Source organism: Acanthamoeba castellanii, assembly GCF_000313135.1.
Source record: "Acanthamoeba castellanii str. Neff unplaced genomic scaffold scf7180000084599, whole genome shotgun sequence".
Taxonomy (NCBI): Eukaryota; Discosea; order Longamoebia; family Acanthamoebidae; genus Acanthamoeba; species Acanthamoeba castellanii.
This window is the reverse complement of record NW_004457442.1, coordinates 735,687-753,241: the sequence shown is the minus strand read 5'-3', so window position 1 is coordinate 753,241 and position 17,555 is coordinate 735,687. Positions and strand designations below refer to the sequence as shown.

The window sequence follows — 17,555 nt, the reverse complement described above, 5'->3', positions numbered from 1 at the left end:
GCCGTCGAATACGCCGTCGCCGTCCAACTCACGCCCACGCCGTCGCCATCGAATACACCGTCGCCTTCCACGACGCCGTCGCCATCGCACACGCCGTCGCCTTCGTCCACTAATTCGGCCCCCCCGTCGCCATCGAATACGCCGTCGCCTTCCAACACACCCTCGCCGTCGAATACGCCGTCGCCGTCCAACTCACGCCCACGCCGTCGCCATCGAATACACCGTCGCCTTCCACGACGCCATCGCCGTCCACCACGCCGTCGCCTTCACACACGCCATCGCCGTCAAACACGCCAACTCCGTCCAACACGTCGTCGCCCTCCAACTCGGCCACGCCGTCGCCGTCTAATACGCCATCCCCTTCCACCACACCGTCGCCTTCAAGCACACCGTCGCCGTCTAACACGCCGTCGCCGTCTAACACGCCGTCGCTGTCCCCAACGGCGTCGCCGTCCAACACGCCGTCGCCATCTAACACGCCGTCGCCGTCCAATACGCCGTCGCCTTCGCCCACCAATTCACCCACGCCGTCGCCATCCACCACGCCATCGCCATCCAACACGCCGTCGCCGTCTAACTCACCGTCGCCGTCGAACACGCCATCACCTTCGGCCACGAATTCGCCCACGCCGTCGCCCTCCACCACGCCATCGCCGTCGAACACACCATCGCCTTCCACCACGCCGTCGCCGTCAAACACGCCGTCACCTTCCACCACGCCGTCGCCATCCAATACGCCGTCGCCCTCTAGCACACCATCGCTTTCCAACACGCCGTCGCCGTCCATTACGCCGTCGCCTTCGCCCACCAATTCACCCACGCCGTCGCCATCCACCTCGCCATCGCCATCAACCACGCCGTCGCCCTCCAACTCGGCCACGCCGTCGCCCTCTAACACGCCGTCTCCATCGAGCACGGCGTCACCTTCCAACTCGCCGTCGCCATCGAATACACCGTCGCCGTCTAGCTCACCGTCACGGTCCAACACGCCATCGCCTTCGAACACGCCGTCACCATCGAGCACGCCATCACCTTCGGCCACGAATTCGCCCACGCCTTCGCCATCCACCACGCCATCGCCATCTCCGTCGAACACGCCGTCGCCTTCGTCCACCAATTCGGCCACGCCGTCGCCATCGAATACGCCGTCGCCTTCCAACACGCCCTCGCCGTCGAATACGCCGTCGCCGTCCAACTCGCCGTCGCCTTCGAATACGCCGTCGCCGTCGTACGCACCGTCGCCGTCCAACACGCCATCCCCTTCCAACTCGGCCACGCCGTCGCCCTCCACCACGCCGTCGCCATCGAACACGCCGTCGCCTTCGAATACGCCGTCGCCGTCGAACACGCCATCACCGTCCAACACGCCATCGCCGTCGTCATCCACCACGCCGTCGCCATCGGCATCCACAACGCCGTCGCCGTCCAACACGCCCTCGCCTTCCAACACACCGTCGCCGTCCACCACGCCGTCGCCGTCCAACACGCCATCGCCGTCCAACACGCCATCACCATCGAACACGCCATCGCCATCCGCCACGCCGTCGCCGACCAAAACGCCGTCGCCAACGAGCACGTCATCGCCCTCCAACTCGGCCACGCCGTCGCCTTCAAACACGCCGTCGCCGTCTAATACGCCGTCCACCACTCCGTCACCTTCGAACACACCGTCGCCATCCACCACGCCGTCGCCTTCCACCACTCCGTCACCATCCAACACGCCATCGCCCTCCAGCTCGGCCACGCCGTCGCCTTCCACCACTCCGTCGCCCTCCACCACGTCATCGCCCTCCAACTCGGCCACGCCATCGCGCTCCACCACGCCGTCGCCATCGAACACACCCTCACCTTCCACCACGCCGTCGCCGTCGAACTCGCCGTCGCCGTCTAACACGCCATCGCCGTCCACCACGCCGTCGCCGTCCAACACGCCGTCGCCATCCACCACGCCATCACCTTCGTCCACTAATTCGCCCACGCCGTCGCCTTCCAACACGCCGTCGCCATCCAACACACCATCGCCGTCCAACACACCGTCGCCGTCTACTACGCCGTCGCTGTCGAACACGCCGTCGCCTTCCACCACGCCATCGCCGTCCAGCACGCCGTCGCCGTCCAACACGCCGTCGCCCTCCACCACGCCGTCGCCCTCCAACTCGGCTACGCCATCGCCATCCAACACGCCGTCGCCGTCGGCCACGCCGTCGCCATCCAACACGCCGTCGGCTTCCGCCACGCGGTCGCCATCTACCACGCCGTCAACGTCAAACACGCCCTCGCCTTCGCCCACCAATTCACCCTCGCGGTCGCCGTCCAACACGCCGTCGCCGTCTAACTCACCGTCGCCGTCGAACACGCCATCGCCTTCGCCCACCAATTCACCCACGCCGTCGCCATCCACCACGCCGTCGCCGTCTAACTCACCGTCGCCGTCGAACACGCCATCACCTTCGGCCACGAATTCGCCCACGCCGTCGCCATCCAACACGCCGTCGCCGTCTACCACGCCGTCGCCCACCAACACGGCGTCGCCGTCCCCAACGCCGTCGCCTTCCACCACACCGTCGCCGTCCAACACGCCATCGCCGTCCAACACGCCATCACCATCGAACACGCCATCGCCATCGGCCACGCCATCGCCATCAACCACGCCATCGCTGTCGAATACGCCGTCGCCGTCAAACACGCCGTCTCAATCCACCACGCCGTCGCCATCGGCATCCACAACGCCGTCGCCGTCTAACACGCCCTCGCCGTCGAATACGCCCTCGCCGTCCAACTCGCCGTCGCCGTCGCCATCCAACACGCCGTCGCCTTCCACTACGCCGTCACCTTCAAACACACCGTCGCCATCGGCCACGCCGTCGCCATCCACCACGCCGTCGCCGTCTGCCACGCCATCACCATCCACCACGTCATCGCCGTTAAACACACCGTCGCCTTCCACCACGCCGTCGCCATCAAACACCCCATCGCCTTCTCCCACAAATTCGGCCACACCGTCACCTTCCAACACGCCGTCGCCTCCACCACGCAGTCGCCATCGAACACGCCGTCGCCCTCCAACTCGGCCACACCGTCGCCATCGTCCACCAATTCGGCCACGCCGTCGCCATCGAATACACCGTCGCCTTCCAACACGCCCTCGCCGTCGAATACACGGTCGCCATCCAACTCGCCGTCGCCGTCGAACACGCCGTCGCCGTCGCCATCCAACACGCCGTCGCCTTCCAACACGCCGTCGCCTGCCACTACGCCGTCACCTTCAAACACACCGTCGCCGTCGGCCACGCCGTCACCATCCACCACGCCGTCGCTCGTCCAACACGCCGTCGCCTTCCACCACGCAGTCGCCATCCAACACGCCGTCGCCGTCAAACACACCGTCGCCGTCGCCGTCAAACACACCGTCGCCTTCCACCACGCCGTCGCCATCAAACACACCCTCGCCTTCTCCCACAAATTCGCCCACGCCGTCTCCATCCAACACGCCGTCAAACACGCCAACTCCGTCCAACACGCCGTCGCCTTCCAACACGCCGTCGCCTTCTAACACTCCGTCGCCGTCGAATACGCCGTCGCCGTCCGCCACTCCGTCGCCGTCGAATACGCCATCGCCATCAAACACTCCGTCACCATCCAACACACCCTCGCCGTCGAACACGCATTCGCCATCCACCACGCCATCACCTTCGGCCACGAATTCGCCCATGCCATCGCCATCCAACACGCCGTCGCCTTCTTCCACGAATTCACCCACGCCGTCGCCGTCCACCACGCCGTCGCCGTCGAACACGCCGTCGCCTTCCAACACACCGTCGCCTTCAACCACACCGTCGCCTTCGAATACACCATCACCTTCGCTCACGCCGTCGCCATCTAACACGCCGTCGCCGTCCAATACGCCATCCCCTTCGTCCACCAATTCACCCACGCCGTCGCCATCAACACGGCGTCGCCTTCCAACTCGCCATCGCCATCGAATACGCCGTCGCCGTCAAACTCACCGTCGCCGTCGAACACGCCATCGCCGTCCAACACGCCGTCACCATCGAACACGCCGTCACCATCGACCACGCCGTCGCCTTCGGCCACGAATTCGGCCACGCCGTCGCCCACCAACACGCCGTCGCCGTCCCCAACGCCGTCGCCTTCCAACACGCCGTCGCCTTCGCCCACGAATTCGCCCACGCAATCGCCGTCCAACACCCCGTCGCCTTCGCCGTCGCCTTACACCACGCCGTCGCCTTCCAACACGCCATCGTCGTCGACCACGCCGTCGCCGTCCGCCACGCCATCGCCTTCCAACACGCCATCACCGTCGAGCACGGAGTCACCTTCCACCTCGGCATCGCCATCGAACACGCCGTCGCCTTCGTCCACTAATTCACCCACGCCGTCGCCCTCCACCACGTCGTCGCCTTCGACCACGCCATCGCCTTCCAACACACCATCGCCATCAACCACGCCGTCGCCTTCCAACACGCCATCGCCGTCGAACACACCGTCGCCGTCCACCACTCCGTCGCCTTCCAACACGCCGTCGCTGTCTAACACGCCATCGCCTTCCACCACCCCATCGCCGTCGAACACGCAGTCGCCGTCGAACACGCCGTCCCCTTCTTCCACACCGTCGCCTTCCACCACGCCGTCACCTTCCACTACGCCGTCGCGATCCAATACGCCGTCGCCTTCGTCCACCAATTCACCCACGCCGTCGCCATCCATCTCGCCGTCGAATACACCGTCGCCATCAAACACGCCGTCGCCCTCCAACTCGGCCACGCCGTCGAGCTCTAACACGCCGTCTCCATCGAGCACGGCGTCGCCTTCCAACACGCCGTCGCGATCCAATACGCCGTCGCCCTCGTCCACCAATTCACCCACGCCGTCGCCATCGAATAGTCCGTCGCCGTCTAGCTCACCGTCACGGTCCAACACACCATCTCCGTCCAACACGCCGTCACCATCGAACACGCCATCACCTTCGGGCACAAATTCGCCCACGCCTTCGCCGTCCAACACGCCATATCCGTCCAACACGCCACCGCCCTCCAACTCGGCCACGCCGTCGCCGTCGAACACAAATTCGCCTTCCACCACGCCGGCGCCGTCCACCACGCCGTCACCTTCCAACACGCCATCGCCGTCCAACTCGGCCACGCCGTCTCCATCGAACACGCCGTCGCCATCGATTACGCCGTCGCCTTCGTTCACCACGCCATCGCCGTCAAACACGCCGTCGCCATCTACCACGCCGTCGCCTTCGTCTACGAATTCGCCCACGCCGTCGCCGTCGAATACGGCATCACCGTCCAACACGCCATCGCCGTCCACCACGTCGTCGCCGTCGAACACTCCATCGCCATCAAACACGCCGTCGCCATCCAACACGCCGTCGCCGTCCAACGCACCATCGCCTTCCACCACGCCGTCGCCATCAAACACACCCTCGCCTTCGCCCACAAATTCGCCCACGCTCTCACCATCCACCACGCCGTCGCCGTCCAACACGCCGTCTCCGTCGACCACACCATCTCCGTCCAACACGCCGTCGCCTTCGCCCACGAATTCGCCCACGCCGTCGCCGTCCAACACACCATCGCCTTCCACCTCGCAGTCACCGTTAAACACGCCGTCGCCCTCCAACTCGGCCACGCCGTCCAACACGCCATCACCATCAGCCACGCCGTCGAGTACGCCGTCGCCTTCAAACACGCCGACGCCGTCGCCATCCGCCACGCCGTCGCCTTCGTCTACGAATTCGCCCACGTCGTCTCCGTCGAACACGCCGTCGCCATCCAACACGCCGTCGCCGTCAAACACGCCGTCCCCCTCCAATTCGCCCACTCTGTTGCCCTCTAACACGCCGTCGCCATCGCCGTCGACCACGCCGTCGCCATCCGCCACGCCGTCGCCGTCCACCACGCCATCGCCCTCGCCATCACCCTCGAGCACGCCGTCGCCCTCACGCACATCTTCGCGTCCCCCTCGATCACGCCCTCGCCATCCACCACGTCGTCACCTTCGCCCTCGAGCACATCCTCACCGTCGTCCTTGAGCACGCCTTCACCCTCGAGCACGCCCTCGCCATCACCCTCGAGCACATCCTCACCCTCCCGCACGCCATCGCCGTCAGGCACAGCCTCGCCGTCACCCTCTAGTACGCCTTCGCCATCCCGCACCCCATCAAGCACCACGTCACCTTCGCCCTCGAGCACGCCGTCGAGCTCAAGCACCCCCTCGCCGTCGCCGTCAAATACGCCGTCGCCGTCGCCATCGAGCACGCCCTCGCCGTCGCCATCGAGCACGCCCTCGCCGTCGCCATCGAGCACATCCACGCCGTCACCGTCACCCTCGAGCACGCCCTCGCCATCGAGCACTCACTCGCCGTCACAATCGAGCACGCCCTCCAGTTCGCCGTCGAGCACACCCTCGCCGTCACCCTCCACCACGCCATCGCCATCGTCATCGCCTTCCAGCACGGCTTCGCTCTCGCCCTCGAACACCCCGTCAAGCTCGCCCTCTCCATCGAGCACTCCGTCCCCGTCGAGCACGCCCTCAGGCACAACTTCCCCATCACCTTCCCCGACGCCGTCGTCCTCGAGCACGCCGTCGCCGTCACGTACGTCCTCGGCAACCCCGTCGGCATCTCCATCTAACACTCCCTCGCCCTCGCCCTCGAGCACTCGCTCGCGTACTCCGTCACCGTCCAGCACGCCGTCGCCCTCTAGCTCACCGTCGCCGTCGCCCTCTAACTCGCCGTCACCTTCCAACTCACCGTCGCCGTCCACCACGCCATCACCGTCCGACACGCCGTCGCCGTCCACCACGCCATCGCCTTCCAACACGCCGTCGCTATCCATCACACCGTCGCCGTCGAACACGCCGTCCCCTTCCACCACGCCATCGCCATCCACTACGCCATCGCCGTCGAACACGCCATCGCCTTCGTCTACGAATTCACCAACGCCATCGCCGTCCAATACGCCGTCGCCGTCCAACACGCCGTCGCCGTCCAACACGCCATCGCCGTCCCAGACGCCGTCGCCGTCCCAGACCCCGTCTCCGTCCACCACTCCATCGCCATCGAACACACCATCACCGTCGCCTTCGCCCACGCCGTCGCCGTCCAGCACGCCGTCGCCCTCCACCACGCCGTCGCCGTCGAATACACCATCGCCTTCCACCACGCCGTCGTCATCCGCCACGCCGTTACCGTCGAACACGCCATCGCCGTCGGCTTCTACCACGCCATCGTCATCGAACACGCCATCTCCGTCCACCACGCCATCGCCATCAAACACGCCGTCTCCGTCCACCTCGCCATCGCCTTCCAACACGCCGTCGCCTTCCGCAATGAATTCGCCGTCCAACACGCCCTCCCGTCCCCTACGACGACGCCTTCCAACACGCCGTCGCCTTCGCCCACAAATTCGCCCACGCCGTCGCCGTCCAACACGCCATCGCCATCCAACACGCCGTCGCCATCGAATACGCCGTCGCCTTCCTCCACGCCGTCGCCGTCGTCCACGAATTCACCCACGCCGTCGCCTTCCAACACGCCGTCTCCGTCCAACACGCCGTCGCCATCCACCACGCCGTCGCCTTCCACCACGCCGTCGCCGTCCAACACGCCGTCGCCTTCGAACACGCCGTCGCCTTCCACCACGAATTCACCAACGCCATCGCCGTCCACCACGCCGTCGCCATCGAAGACGCCATCCCCGTCCCAGACGCCGTCGCCGTCCACCACGCCATCGCCATCGAGAACGGCGTCGCCTTCCAACTCGCCGTCGGCATCGAATACGCCGTCACCGTCTAACTCACCGTCGGCGTCCAACACGCCATCGCCTTCCAACACGCCGTCGCCTTCCAACACGCCGTCGCCGTCCAATACGCCGTCGCCGTCCAACACGCCATCACCGTCCGCCACGCCATCACCGTCCACCACGCTGTCGCCTTCCACCACGCCGTCGCCTTCAACCACGCCGTCGCCCTCTAACACGCCGTCGCCATCCGTCACGCCGTCACAATCCAACACGCCGTCACAATCCAACACGCCGTCGCCGTCAAACACGCTGTCGCCGTCAAACACGCCGTCGCCATCCAACACGCCGTCGCCGTCAAACACGCCGTCGCCATCCAACACGCCATCGCCTTCGAGCACATCCTCGCCCTCCCAATCTCCATCGAGCACCCCCTCATGCACGCCTTCTCCCTCCAACACGCCGGCCCCATCCAACACCCCATCGCCCTCACCGTCGAGCTCTCCGTCCATAACGCCATCACCATCGCCCTCCAGTACTCCATCGCCCTCCAGCACCCCATCGCCCTCGCGCTCGCCATCCACCACTCCGTCGACCTCACTCTCGAGCACCCCCTCCCCTTCCGCCACGCCCTCGAGCACGCCTTCACTGTCCAGTACGCCGTCGCCCTCAAGCACGGAGTCACCTTCGAACACCCCCTCGCCGGCGAGCACAAGCTCGCCGTCGGGCACTCCGTCGCCGTCGCACACGGCCTCGCCTACCCTGTCACCGTCTCGCACGCCCTCGCCGTCGAGCACGCCATCATCGTCGATCACCGTCTCGCCCTCGCCGTCGAGCACACCATCACCGTCGTCCTCCAGCACTCAGTCGCCGTCGCCGTCGCCGTCGCCCTCAAGCACGGCATCACCGTCCAGCAGTCCGTCGCCATCGTCGTCACCGTCGAGCACGCCCTACATTACACCATCGGCCTCCAGTACGCCATCGCCCTCGGGCACGCCGTCCAGCACTCAGTCACCGGCGCCCTCGAGTACGGCGTCGCCATCGACATCGCCCTCATCCACTGTGTCGCCGACGAGCACGGCTTCGCCCTCTGTCACCGCTTCACCATCCACTACCCTGTCGCCGTCCAGCACCCCATCACCGTCGCCGTCGAGCACGTCGTCGCCCTCCGTCACGCCGTCGCCGTCGAGCACGCCGTCGCCATCTCCCTCAGGCACTCCATCGAGCACACCCTCACCGTCGAGCACTCTGTCATCGTCGAGCACGCCGTCGCCGTCTCCCTCAGGCACCCCATCGAGCACGCCCTCACCATCTGGCACACCTTCACCGTCTTCCTCCCGCAGTCCGTCGCCATCATCGAGCACGCCCTACATTACGCCATCACCGTCCAGCACTCCGTCACCGTCGATCACGGCATCGCCCTCCGGGACGCCTTCGTCCACACAGAGCCCCTCGATCACGCCGTCACCATCTGTGAGCCCTAGCCCCTCAAACTCACCGTCGCCTACCCAGTCACCCTCTGACTCGCCCTCGCCCTCGTCGACGCAGTCGCCATCAAGCACGCCGAGTCCTTCGCCAACCCAGTCACCGAGTCTGAGCCCCTCAGTCACGCCCACGCCGTCATTGACTCAGTCGCCTTCGAACACGCCCTCACCGACTCAGTCGCCCTCGAGTTCGCCATCACCGTCGCCAGCGCCAACCCAGTCATCCACGCCAAGCCCATCAGGCACGCCCTCGCCATCGTCAACCCAGAGCCCATCCAACACGCCGTCGCCCAGCCAGTCCCCAAGCCAGAGTCCGGCGAGCACGCCCACGCCATCGCCCTCCAATACGGCCTCGCCATCGAACTCACCGTCATTGTCGAGCACTCCCTCGCCGTCCAGCACTGCATCACGCTCGCCCTCGCCCTCTCTCTCGAGTACTCCGTCGCCCTCCATTTCGCCCTCCCCCTCTAGCACGCAATCGCCCTCTCCCTCCAGCTCGACCTCCAGCACCCCGTCGACCTCGAGATCGCCATCGAGCACATCCTCGCCCTCGCCTTCGAGCACAGCGTCATCATCGCCCACGCCATCGCCCTCCAGCACCCCGTCGTCATCGAGCACGCCGTCACCGTCGAGTACCCCGTCGTCCTCCAGCACTCCGTCACCGTCGCCGTCGCCTTCAGGCACGGCGTCATCGTCCAGTACTCCGTCGCCATCGTCGTCACCGTCGAGCACGCCCTACATCACACCGTCGGCCTCCAGCACTCCACCATCCTCGGGCACACCGGCGCCGTCGTCCTCAAGCACTCCGTCGCCCACGCGCACGCCCTCACCGTCGATCACTGCGTCGCCCTCTGCGACGCCATCTTCCACACAGAGCCCTTCAATCACGCCGTCGCCGTCCAGCACGCCGTCGCCTTCCACAACGCCGTCGCCATCGCCGTCCAACACGCCATCTCCGTCCACCTCGCCGTCGCCTTCCACAACGCCGTCGCCTTCCACAACGCCGTTGCCTTCCGCAACGCCGTCGCCATCGCCGTCCACCACGCCATCGCCTTCCAATACGCCATCGCCTTCCGCAACGCCGTCGCCATCGCCGTCCACCACGCCATCGCCTTCCAACACGCCGTCGCCGTCCCCTACGGCGTCGCCTTCCAACACGCCGTCACCTTCGCCCACAAATTCGCCCACGCCGTCTCCGTCCAACACGCCGTCGCCGTCCAACACGCCATCGCCGTCCAACACGCCATCGCCGTCCAACACGCCGTCGCCTTCCACCACGCCGTCTCCGTCGCCGACTCGGTCGCCCTCCAGCACTGCGTCCCCTACGAAGTCGCCGACTAACTCGCCCACGCAGTCCCCGTCAATGTCGCCGCCGCCGTCGCCCAGCCAGAGTCCGTCGAGCACACCCACGCAATCGCCGAATACTCCCTTGCCTTCATCGAGCCCGACGAACACACTGACGCCTTCGCCCACCCGGAGCCCATCGAGATCGCCGACGCCGACGCCGACGCCGTCACCGTCGCGCTCACCATCGCCTTCGTCGACCCGGAGCCCTTCACCGTCGCCGTCGGTCAGCCCCTCGAGCACGGCCACCAACTCCCCAACGCTCTCGCCGACCCAGTCGCCCTCAAACTCGCCTACGCCATCTCCCTCGCATTCAAACACGCCGTCGCCCTCGTCAACCTCCTCCACGACCCCGGCGTCCTCCCAGTCACCGACCCAGTCGCCCACGTCATCACCTACCCAGTCACCAACCCCATCTTCCACCCATTCCCCGACTCAGTCGCCATCGTCATCGCCGACACATTCACCGACCCCGTCACCCACGTCATCGCCGACTCAGTCCCCCACGCAGTCGCCGACCCAGTCACCCACGCAGTCGCCGTCCCGCTCTCCCACTATGTCGCCGACCCAGTCACCCTCCAGTACCCGGTCGCCCACGCAAAGTCCCACGTCATCGGTCACCCCGTCGATCACGCCAACGCCGTCGCCATCGAACACGCCGTCGCCCACCCAGGCACCATCCAGCTCGCCCTCGCCTTCGTCGACCCGGACGCCAGCGCTGTCGCGGTCGCCCTCCCGGACCCCGTCAAAGTCAGCCACACCGACCATGACCCCCAGCCCGTCCAGCACGCCGTCGCCCCCTGTCACGCAGTCGCCCACCCCATCTCGCACGCAGTCGCCCACCACCACGCCGAGCCCGTCGCGCTCGGACTCGCCGACCAGCACGCGCACGCCATCGCCGACCGGATCGCGCTCGGCCACGCGGTCGCCCACCAGCTCGGCATCGCCAACCAGCACGCGCACGCCATCGCCGACCAGCTCACCCTTGGCCACCCGGTCGCCCACCAGCTCAGCATCGCCAACTGGCACGCGCACGCCGACCAGCACGCGCACGCCATCACCCACCAGCTCGCCCTCGGCCACCCGGTCGCCCACCAGATCGTCATCGCCGACCAGCACGCGCACGCCGACCGCGACCCGCACGCCCTCGTCTACCGGCACGCCGACGTCCAGCCCCACGCCCACCTCGACCGGCACTCCGTCGACCACGCGCACACCTACGTCGACGCCCACCAGCTCGCGCACGCGGACGCCGACCCCGAGCGTCACAGCCTCAAACACGCGCACTCTGTCGCCCACCCCGACAAGCCGCCCGTCGAGCACGTCGACACCGACACCCATGCCCTCGACCACTTCGACCAGCGCCAGCACGCCGTCAAGCTCGGCCACGAGAACACCGACGCCCACTATTTCGGTCACACCCACCGTCACCAGCTCGTCGTCGCCCACCAGATCGGTCACGCCCACGAGCTCCCGCTCGCCATCGCCCACCAGATCGGTCACGCCCACAAGCTCGGTCACGCCCACGGGTACCCGCTCGCCGTCGCCGTCCAGATCAATCACGCCCTCGACCACTGGCACGCCATCGCCCACCAGGTCGCCTACGCGGACCACCTCGCCAACGTCGCCAGCCAGGCCCTCGCCTACTAAATCGGCTACGCCCTCAGTTTCGACGGCTCCATCGCCCACTGGGTCGCCTACCAACTCAGCCACCCGCGCGCCGTCGCCTTCACCCTCCGGTTCAAGCTCGCCGACACCCACCAGCTCGGTCACGCCCGCAACCACACGCACGCCGTCGTCCACCCCGACAGGCACTCCCTCAAACAGGGCCTCGTCGACGCCAACGCCGTCAACCACGCTATCCGCGTCGCCCTCCAACTCACCCACGCCGACGGGCACCAGTTCGCCGTCGCCCACGGCCTCTATCACGCTTACCCCGTCGCCCCCCCGATCGGCCACGCCATCGAGCTCGTCTTCGCCGTCCAACTCGCGCACCCCTTCGCCTTCCAGATCGGCAACACCATCGAGCTCGTCTTCGCCGTCCAACTCGCGCACTCCGTCCCCTACCAGCTCGCCCACCCGGTCGCCCACGCCATCGATCTCGTCTTCGCCGTCCAACTCGCGCACCCCGTCGCCTTCCAGGTCGGCTACGCCCACGTCCTCCTCCACGCTCAGGCCCTCGAACACCCGCACGGCGTCTCCCACCATCTCCCTTTCGCCCTCGCCGTCGCGCACTGTCACCCCGTCCGTCTCCCAGTCGCCCACCAGTTCGCGCACGCCGACCAACTCGCCGTCGGTCACGCCCACCGTTTCCCGCACGCCGACCAACTCGCGCACGCCGTCGCCCACTATCTCCCTCACCCCAACGGCGACACCGTCCAACTTGCCAACGCCGTCCAATTCGCCCACGCCCTCCCGCACGCCGTCTACCACGCCGACGGCCTCGCCCACCATCTCCCACACGCCTTCGATCACCCCCACGATCTCGCGCTCGCCCTCGGCCACGCCCACCATCTCGCGCTCGCCTTCCCGATCGCCTGGCGCCTCCCGATCGCCGTCCAACACCCGCAGCCCGTCTCGCACGCCGTCACGCACCCCCGCCGCGTCGCCCACAATCTCCGGCACACCGTCGATCACGCCCACCATCTCGCGCTCGCCGTCGATCACCCCCACCATCTCGCGCTCGCCATCGCGCACGCCCAGCGCCTCGCGCTCAGCGTCCAACACGCGCACGCCCATCGTCACACGCTCGGTGACGCCCACCATCTCCGTCACGCCGTCGATCACCACCTCCCGCTCGCCGCCGCGCACGCCCACGCCCTCCAACTCCAACTCGCCCTCGCCGTCGCCCTCCGTTTCATCCACGCCCTCCAACCCGCCCACGCCCACGCCCTCCGTCTCCCTCTCCGCGACGCCGTCGCCCTCCGGCTCCCACACGCCACCGCCGTCGCCCTCCCTCACGCCCAGCAACTCCCCATCGCCCACCGCCTCCGAGTCACTGACGCCCCGGCCGACCCGCTCGCCTTCGCGGTCGCCGTCGCCTAGCCGCACCCCGACCAGTTCGCCGTCGCTCACGCCCTCGACCAGCCCGACGAGCTCGCTCACCCCCAGCCGCTCGCCCTTTGCTTCGCATGCGGCCGCCACCTCGCCCCGCGCGCCGTCCGAGTCGCCCACGCGTACGTCATCGCCCTCGGGCTCGAGATCGCCCACTGAGTCGCCGTCGGCCTCGGTCTCCCCCACTGCATCGCGCACGCCGCCCCCGTCGCCCCCCACATCGCCGACCAACTCGCCCACTCCGACGCCCTCAGTCTCGTCGTCGCCGTCCAACTCGGCTTCGCCCAACCCCTCGAGCTCGAGCACGGCCTCGGCCTCGCCGAGCCGCACCTCGTCGCCCTCTAAGTCGGCCTCGCGGTCGGCCACGCCCTCCACCTCGTCATCGCCTTCCAACTCGCCCACGAGCACCCGCACGCCGACCAGCACCCGCACGCCGTCGCCGTCGCCCACCGTCACCCGCACGCCGACGCCCTCCACCTCGATCACGCCCACCAGCTCGCGCACGCCGTCGCCCACCCGCTCCAGCACACGCACGCCGTCGCCCACCCGCTCGCAGACGCCCTCCAACTCACGCACGGCATCGCCCACCCGCTCCCAAACCCCCTCCAACTCGCCCTCCAACTCGATCACGCCCACCAGCTCCCGCACGCCGTCACCCACGGGCTCAGTCTCGCGCTCTCCGTCGGTCACGCCCAGCGTCTCCCGGTCACCGTCGCCGTCCACCTCGCTCACGCCGATGGGCTCGCCCTCCCGGTCGCCCACGCGCTCGGCCAGCGCCAGCTTCACGCCCAGCCCCAGCGCGGCTTCGGCGTCGCCCTCAAAGGGCGACTTCACGGTACAGCCCTTCGTCTCGCTCGTACCGTTCACCACCGTCTCGCCGTCGCGCTCGGCCACCCCGAGCCCGCCATCGGCTTCGCCCAGCCCGACCCCCGCCGCAGCAGGCTCCTCACCGGGGTCTAGCGGGTCGCCGTCGCCCTCCACAACGCCGTCGTCGCCCGGCTCCGAGCCGTCATCGTCGTCACTGGGCTTCGTCTCGGTCTCGCCCACGCGCTCGCCCACCGCCAGCTCGACCCCCAGCCCCAGCGCGGCGTCGGCGACGCCCTCCAAGGGGGACTTCACTGTGTTGCCCTTCGTCACCCTGGTCCCCTTCACCACCCCGTCGGCCACGCGCTCAACGACGCCAACCGCCTCCGCCACCGCCACGGCCGCGTCGCTCTCTGTCACTCGGTCGGTTTCGCCCTCGCCCTCGGCCACCGCTACGCCCTCCCGATCGGTCTCTCCCACCCGCTCGGCCAGCCGCAGCCCCGCAGCGTCTGAGTTCGGAGGCCAGGGCGACGCGTCCCGCACGCCGTCGCCTCGCACCAGTGGCGTCTTCACGACATTGCCCTTCGTCACCTTACTGGGATCGCCCTCGGTCGCCGTAGCGAAGCGTCAGGGGTCCACTGATGCCGACTACGAAGTCAATCCCCAGCCTGGCCGCCGCTCGCTGCTGGCGAAGGCGGAGCCCAACGACGACTACGAGCCGCCGGTCAGCGTTCTAGGCTTGGCTCTGTGCCTGGTGGCTGCTGCAGCCGTGACTGCGGTATTGCTGCGCAGACGGCCCCAGCAGCCCACCAACGCACACCGGTTGGCTATCGTGTAATTTTTTCGTTTTATTAAAATATATCTTTTCTTTTTCTACACAGCCTTCTTCACAATAGGACAAAGGTGGAGCGGAAAAGGACAGCCTTTTTTGGCGATTAGTAGTTTTGTTGATCTTTTCCCCCAGCGGAGAAGGAATGAAGAGGAGTGGATGGGCCGCGGTGTCCACCGTGTTGGTGGTGCTATGTGCTCTGTGCTGTGTTCAGGGCGAAACCGAGATTAACTTCAACTTCAAGGGTTCGCGCAACTTCCCACATTGACTTGGTAGCCGGCTCCTCCTTTGTCTGACCTTCCTCGCGGATTGCCAAACAGACCTAATGAAGTCCTGCGACGAAGCCCCTCCTCCCCCGCCCCCTCCTGTGGTGGAGGAGTTCGACTACATCATCGTCGGCGCAGGACCTGCCGGTTGCGCCCTGGCCAGAAGGCACTCACCCTATTCCATCCAGCCATACTGACACATCAACCTAACACAAAATACTATAATATTATTTTAAATAAAGGTTGTCAGAGGTCGAGGACGCAACGGTGCTGCTTTTGGAGACTGGCGGAGAGCCGACGGAGGAGGAGGACCTGAAGCGATTGATCCCGCGCTTCCAGCTGAACGAGGCCCTCATGAACCCGACCTTCTCGCGCGCCGCTTTCACCGAATCCTCCGCGTCCGCCATCAACCGACGCTTCCATGTCTACGAGGGGCGCAGCTTTGGGTTCGTTTCGCCTGCCGAGTTGTCAACACGCACAAGCACTGTGACTGATGGTGGAGTGCGTGTTGCGCATCTCGTGTCGCAGCGGTGGAAGCAACATCTTCGGAGCGCTCCACCATCGCCCGAGCCTGAGCGACATCGACGCGTGGCAGTGGCCCGGCCTGAACATGACCGAGGCCCTCTACTACTTCAAGAAGTCCGAGAACCATCCCCTCGCCGGAGACAGCCCCTTCCACGGAGGTGACGGTAGAGCCGCCCACTCCCAGCGCACATTCAACCATTCCCGCCGCCTTAATCACACCACCACCACCACCACCACCACATCCAGGCCCCATCCCGATCCACATCGACAACGACGAGGATGTGCACTACGGGCAGGACCTCCTGATCCAGGCCGCAGCCAACCTGGGCTTCCCCACGCCCGAGGACATGGAGAACGGCTACAACACGTACCTTGGCGCCCACACGATGCATGCAGCGACCTGCCCCCCCAAATTGCTTGGCTGACTGCTGCGTGTAGGATCGGAGTTGGAACTGTGAATCGGGCAATGGCCAATGGCAGGCGTCTTAGCTCCTACGACATATGGCTGCCGGAGGTATAGCATCTATAGTAGTCCTACATATTGGATAAGTGGCCTAATCAGTTTTTCGCAGGAGCTGAGGCTCGCGAGAAGTAACCTGGAGCTCCGAAGCGGCGCCCAAGTGCTGCGGGTGCTGATCGACCATGATGCTACGGCCTACGGCGTCGAGTACCTCAAGGACACCACCCGTGTCAAGGTACCTACCTCGCCACCGGCCACGGGCATCCTGCCTCGCCTCTCTTTTCAGCGCCACAACCCACGCACACCGCGCACACCTCGCATACCTCGCATACCGCACACCGCACACCGCACACGCATTACTCATGTCCGCACAGGTTCGGGCCAGCCGAGAGGTGATCCTGAGCGCGGGCGTGGCAAGGTCGCCCCAAATCCTGATGCTCTCGGGCGTCGGCCCTGCTGAGCACCTGGAATCCCACGGCATCGACGTCAAGGTCGACCTGCCCGGCGTGGGCCAGAACTACGTCGAGCGTCCGCGCTCCATTGTCGCCTTCGCCAGCACTCAGGTCCACACCTGCGCTTTCCCAATCTTTGGACGTGCTCAGCCACCAATCTCAGGCCTGACACGACATATACGACATATACGACACAGACCGACCCGGCCATGACTGCGGCCGTCTCTTCGGGCGAGGTGTTCTACCAGTGGCAGATGACGTACGTCGCCTCGTGCTATTCATCTCTGGGGTGGGGGATGGGTCAAAGAAAAGAAAATGCATAACATATAATACATATATAAAAAATATGGTGTGGGTTGGCTGACCTCATCATTTGTTGGGTGGTTGGGGGGGGGGGTATTACCAGGGGAAAGGGACCGCTCACCAAGGGGTCATCGGGAGCCAAGGGCACCCTCAGCTTCCCCGGAGTAATTCCCGGCTCCAACTTTGACTTCCATGTACACGCTACCCCCCCCCTGCGTGTGCGTGTGCATGTGCGTGTGTCGTGTGTCGTGTGTCGTGTGTCGTG

At 66.5% G+C, this 17,555-nt stretch overlaps 4 protein-coding genes across 4 annotated transcripts in view; all 4 read left to right on the top strand.

The window, feature by feature from the left end:
- ACA1_060750 (ubiquitin thiolesterase) overlaps positions 1-2,335 on the top strand; it is a gene marked incomplete at both ends in the record, with an annotated part of 8,473 nt that extends 6,138 nt beyond the window's left edge. Inside the window, 4 exons of the mRNA XM_004339312.1 lie at positions 752-883; positions 968-1,627; positions 1,736-1,885; positions 2,102-2,335. Of these exons, the coding sequence (XP_004339360.1) occupies positions 752-883; positions 968-1,627; positions 1,736-1,885; positions 2,102-2,335 (1,176 nt within the window). The remainder of the gene's footprint in view (positions 1-751; positions 884-967; positions 1,628-1,735; positions 1,886-2,101) is intronic.
- Positions 2,336-3,710: 1,375 nt separating this feature from the next.
- ACA1_060740 (uncharacterized protein) lies at positions 3,711-6,662 on the top strand (the record flags this gene model as incomplete). The annotated part of the gene is given in 5 exon segments (XM_004339311.1): positions 3,711-3,954; positions 4,598-4,788; positions 4,921-5,829; positions 6,039-6,152; positions 6,165-6,662. The coding sequence occupies 5 exon segments, from the start codon at positions 3,711-3,713 to the stop codon at positions 6,660-6,662; spliced, it is 1,956 nt and encodes a 651-aa protein (XP_004339359.1).
- A 1,544-nt stretch (positions 6,663-8,206) lies between these two features.
- ACA1_060720 (IgA-specific serine endopeptidase, putative) lies at positions 8,207-15,293 on the top strand (the record flags this gene model as incomplete). Its single annotated transcript, XM_004339310.1, is given in 6 exon segments — positions 8,207-9,242; positions 9,318-9,694; positions 9,725-10,582; positions 10,640-12,126; positions 12,265-12,841; positions 12,855-15,293. 6 exon segments carry the CDS (start codon positions 8,207-8,209, stop codon positions 15,291-15,293), a joined length of 6,774 nt encoding a protein of 2,257 aa, XP_004339358.1.
- Positions 15,294-15,609: 316 nt separating this feature from the next.
- Positions 15,610-17,555, top strand: part of ACA1_060710 (alcohol dehydrogenase) — a gene marked incomplete at both ends in the record, with an annotated part of 2,865 nt that continues 919 nt past the window's right edge. The window contains 9 exons of the mRNA XM_004339309.1: positions 15,610-15,697; positions 15,801-15,996; positions 16,079-16,233; positions 16,322-16,442; positions 16,514-16,589; positions 16,648-16,770; positions 16,910-17,098; positions 17,185-17,246; positions 17,394-17,484. Of these exons, the coding sequence (XP_004339357.1) occupies positions 15,610-15,697; positions 15,801-15,996; positions 16,079-16,233; positions 16,322-16,442; positions 16,514-16,589; positions 16,648-16,770; positions 16,910-17,098; positions 17,185-17,246; positions 17,394-17,484 (1,101 nt within the window). The remainder of the gene's footprint in view (positions 15,698-15,800; positions 15,997-16,078; positions 16,234-16,321; positions 16,443-16,513; positions 16,590-16,647; positions 16,771-16,909; positions 17,099-17,184; positions 17,247-17,393; positions 17,485-17,555) is intronic.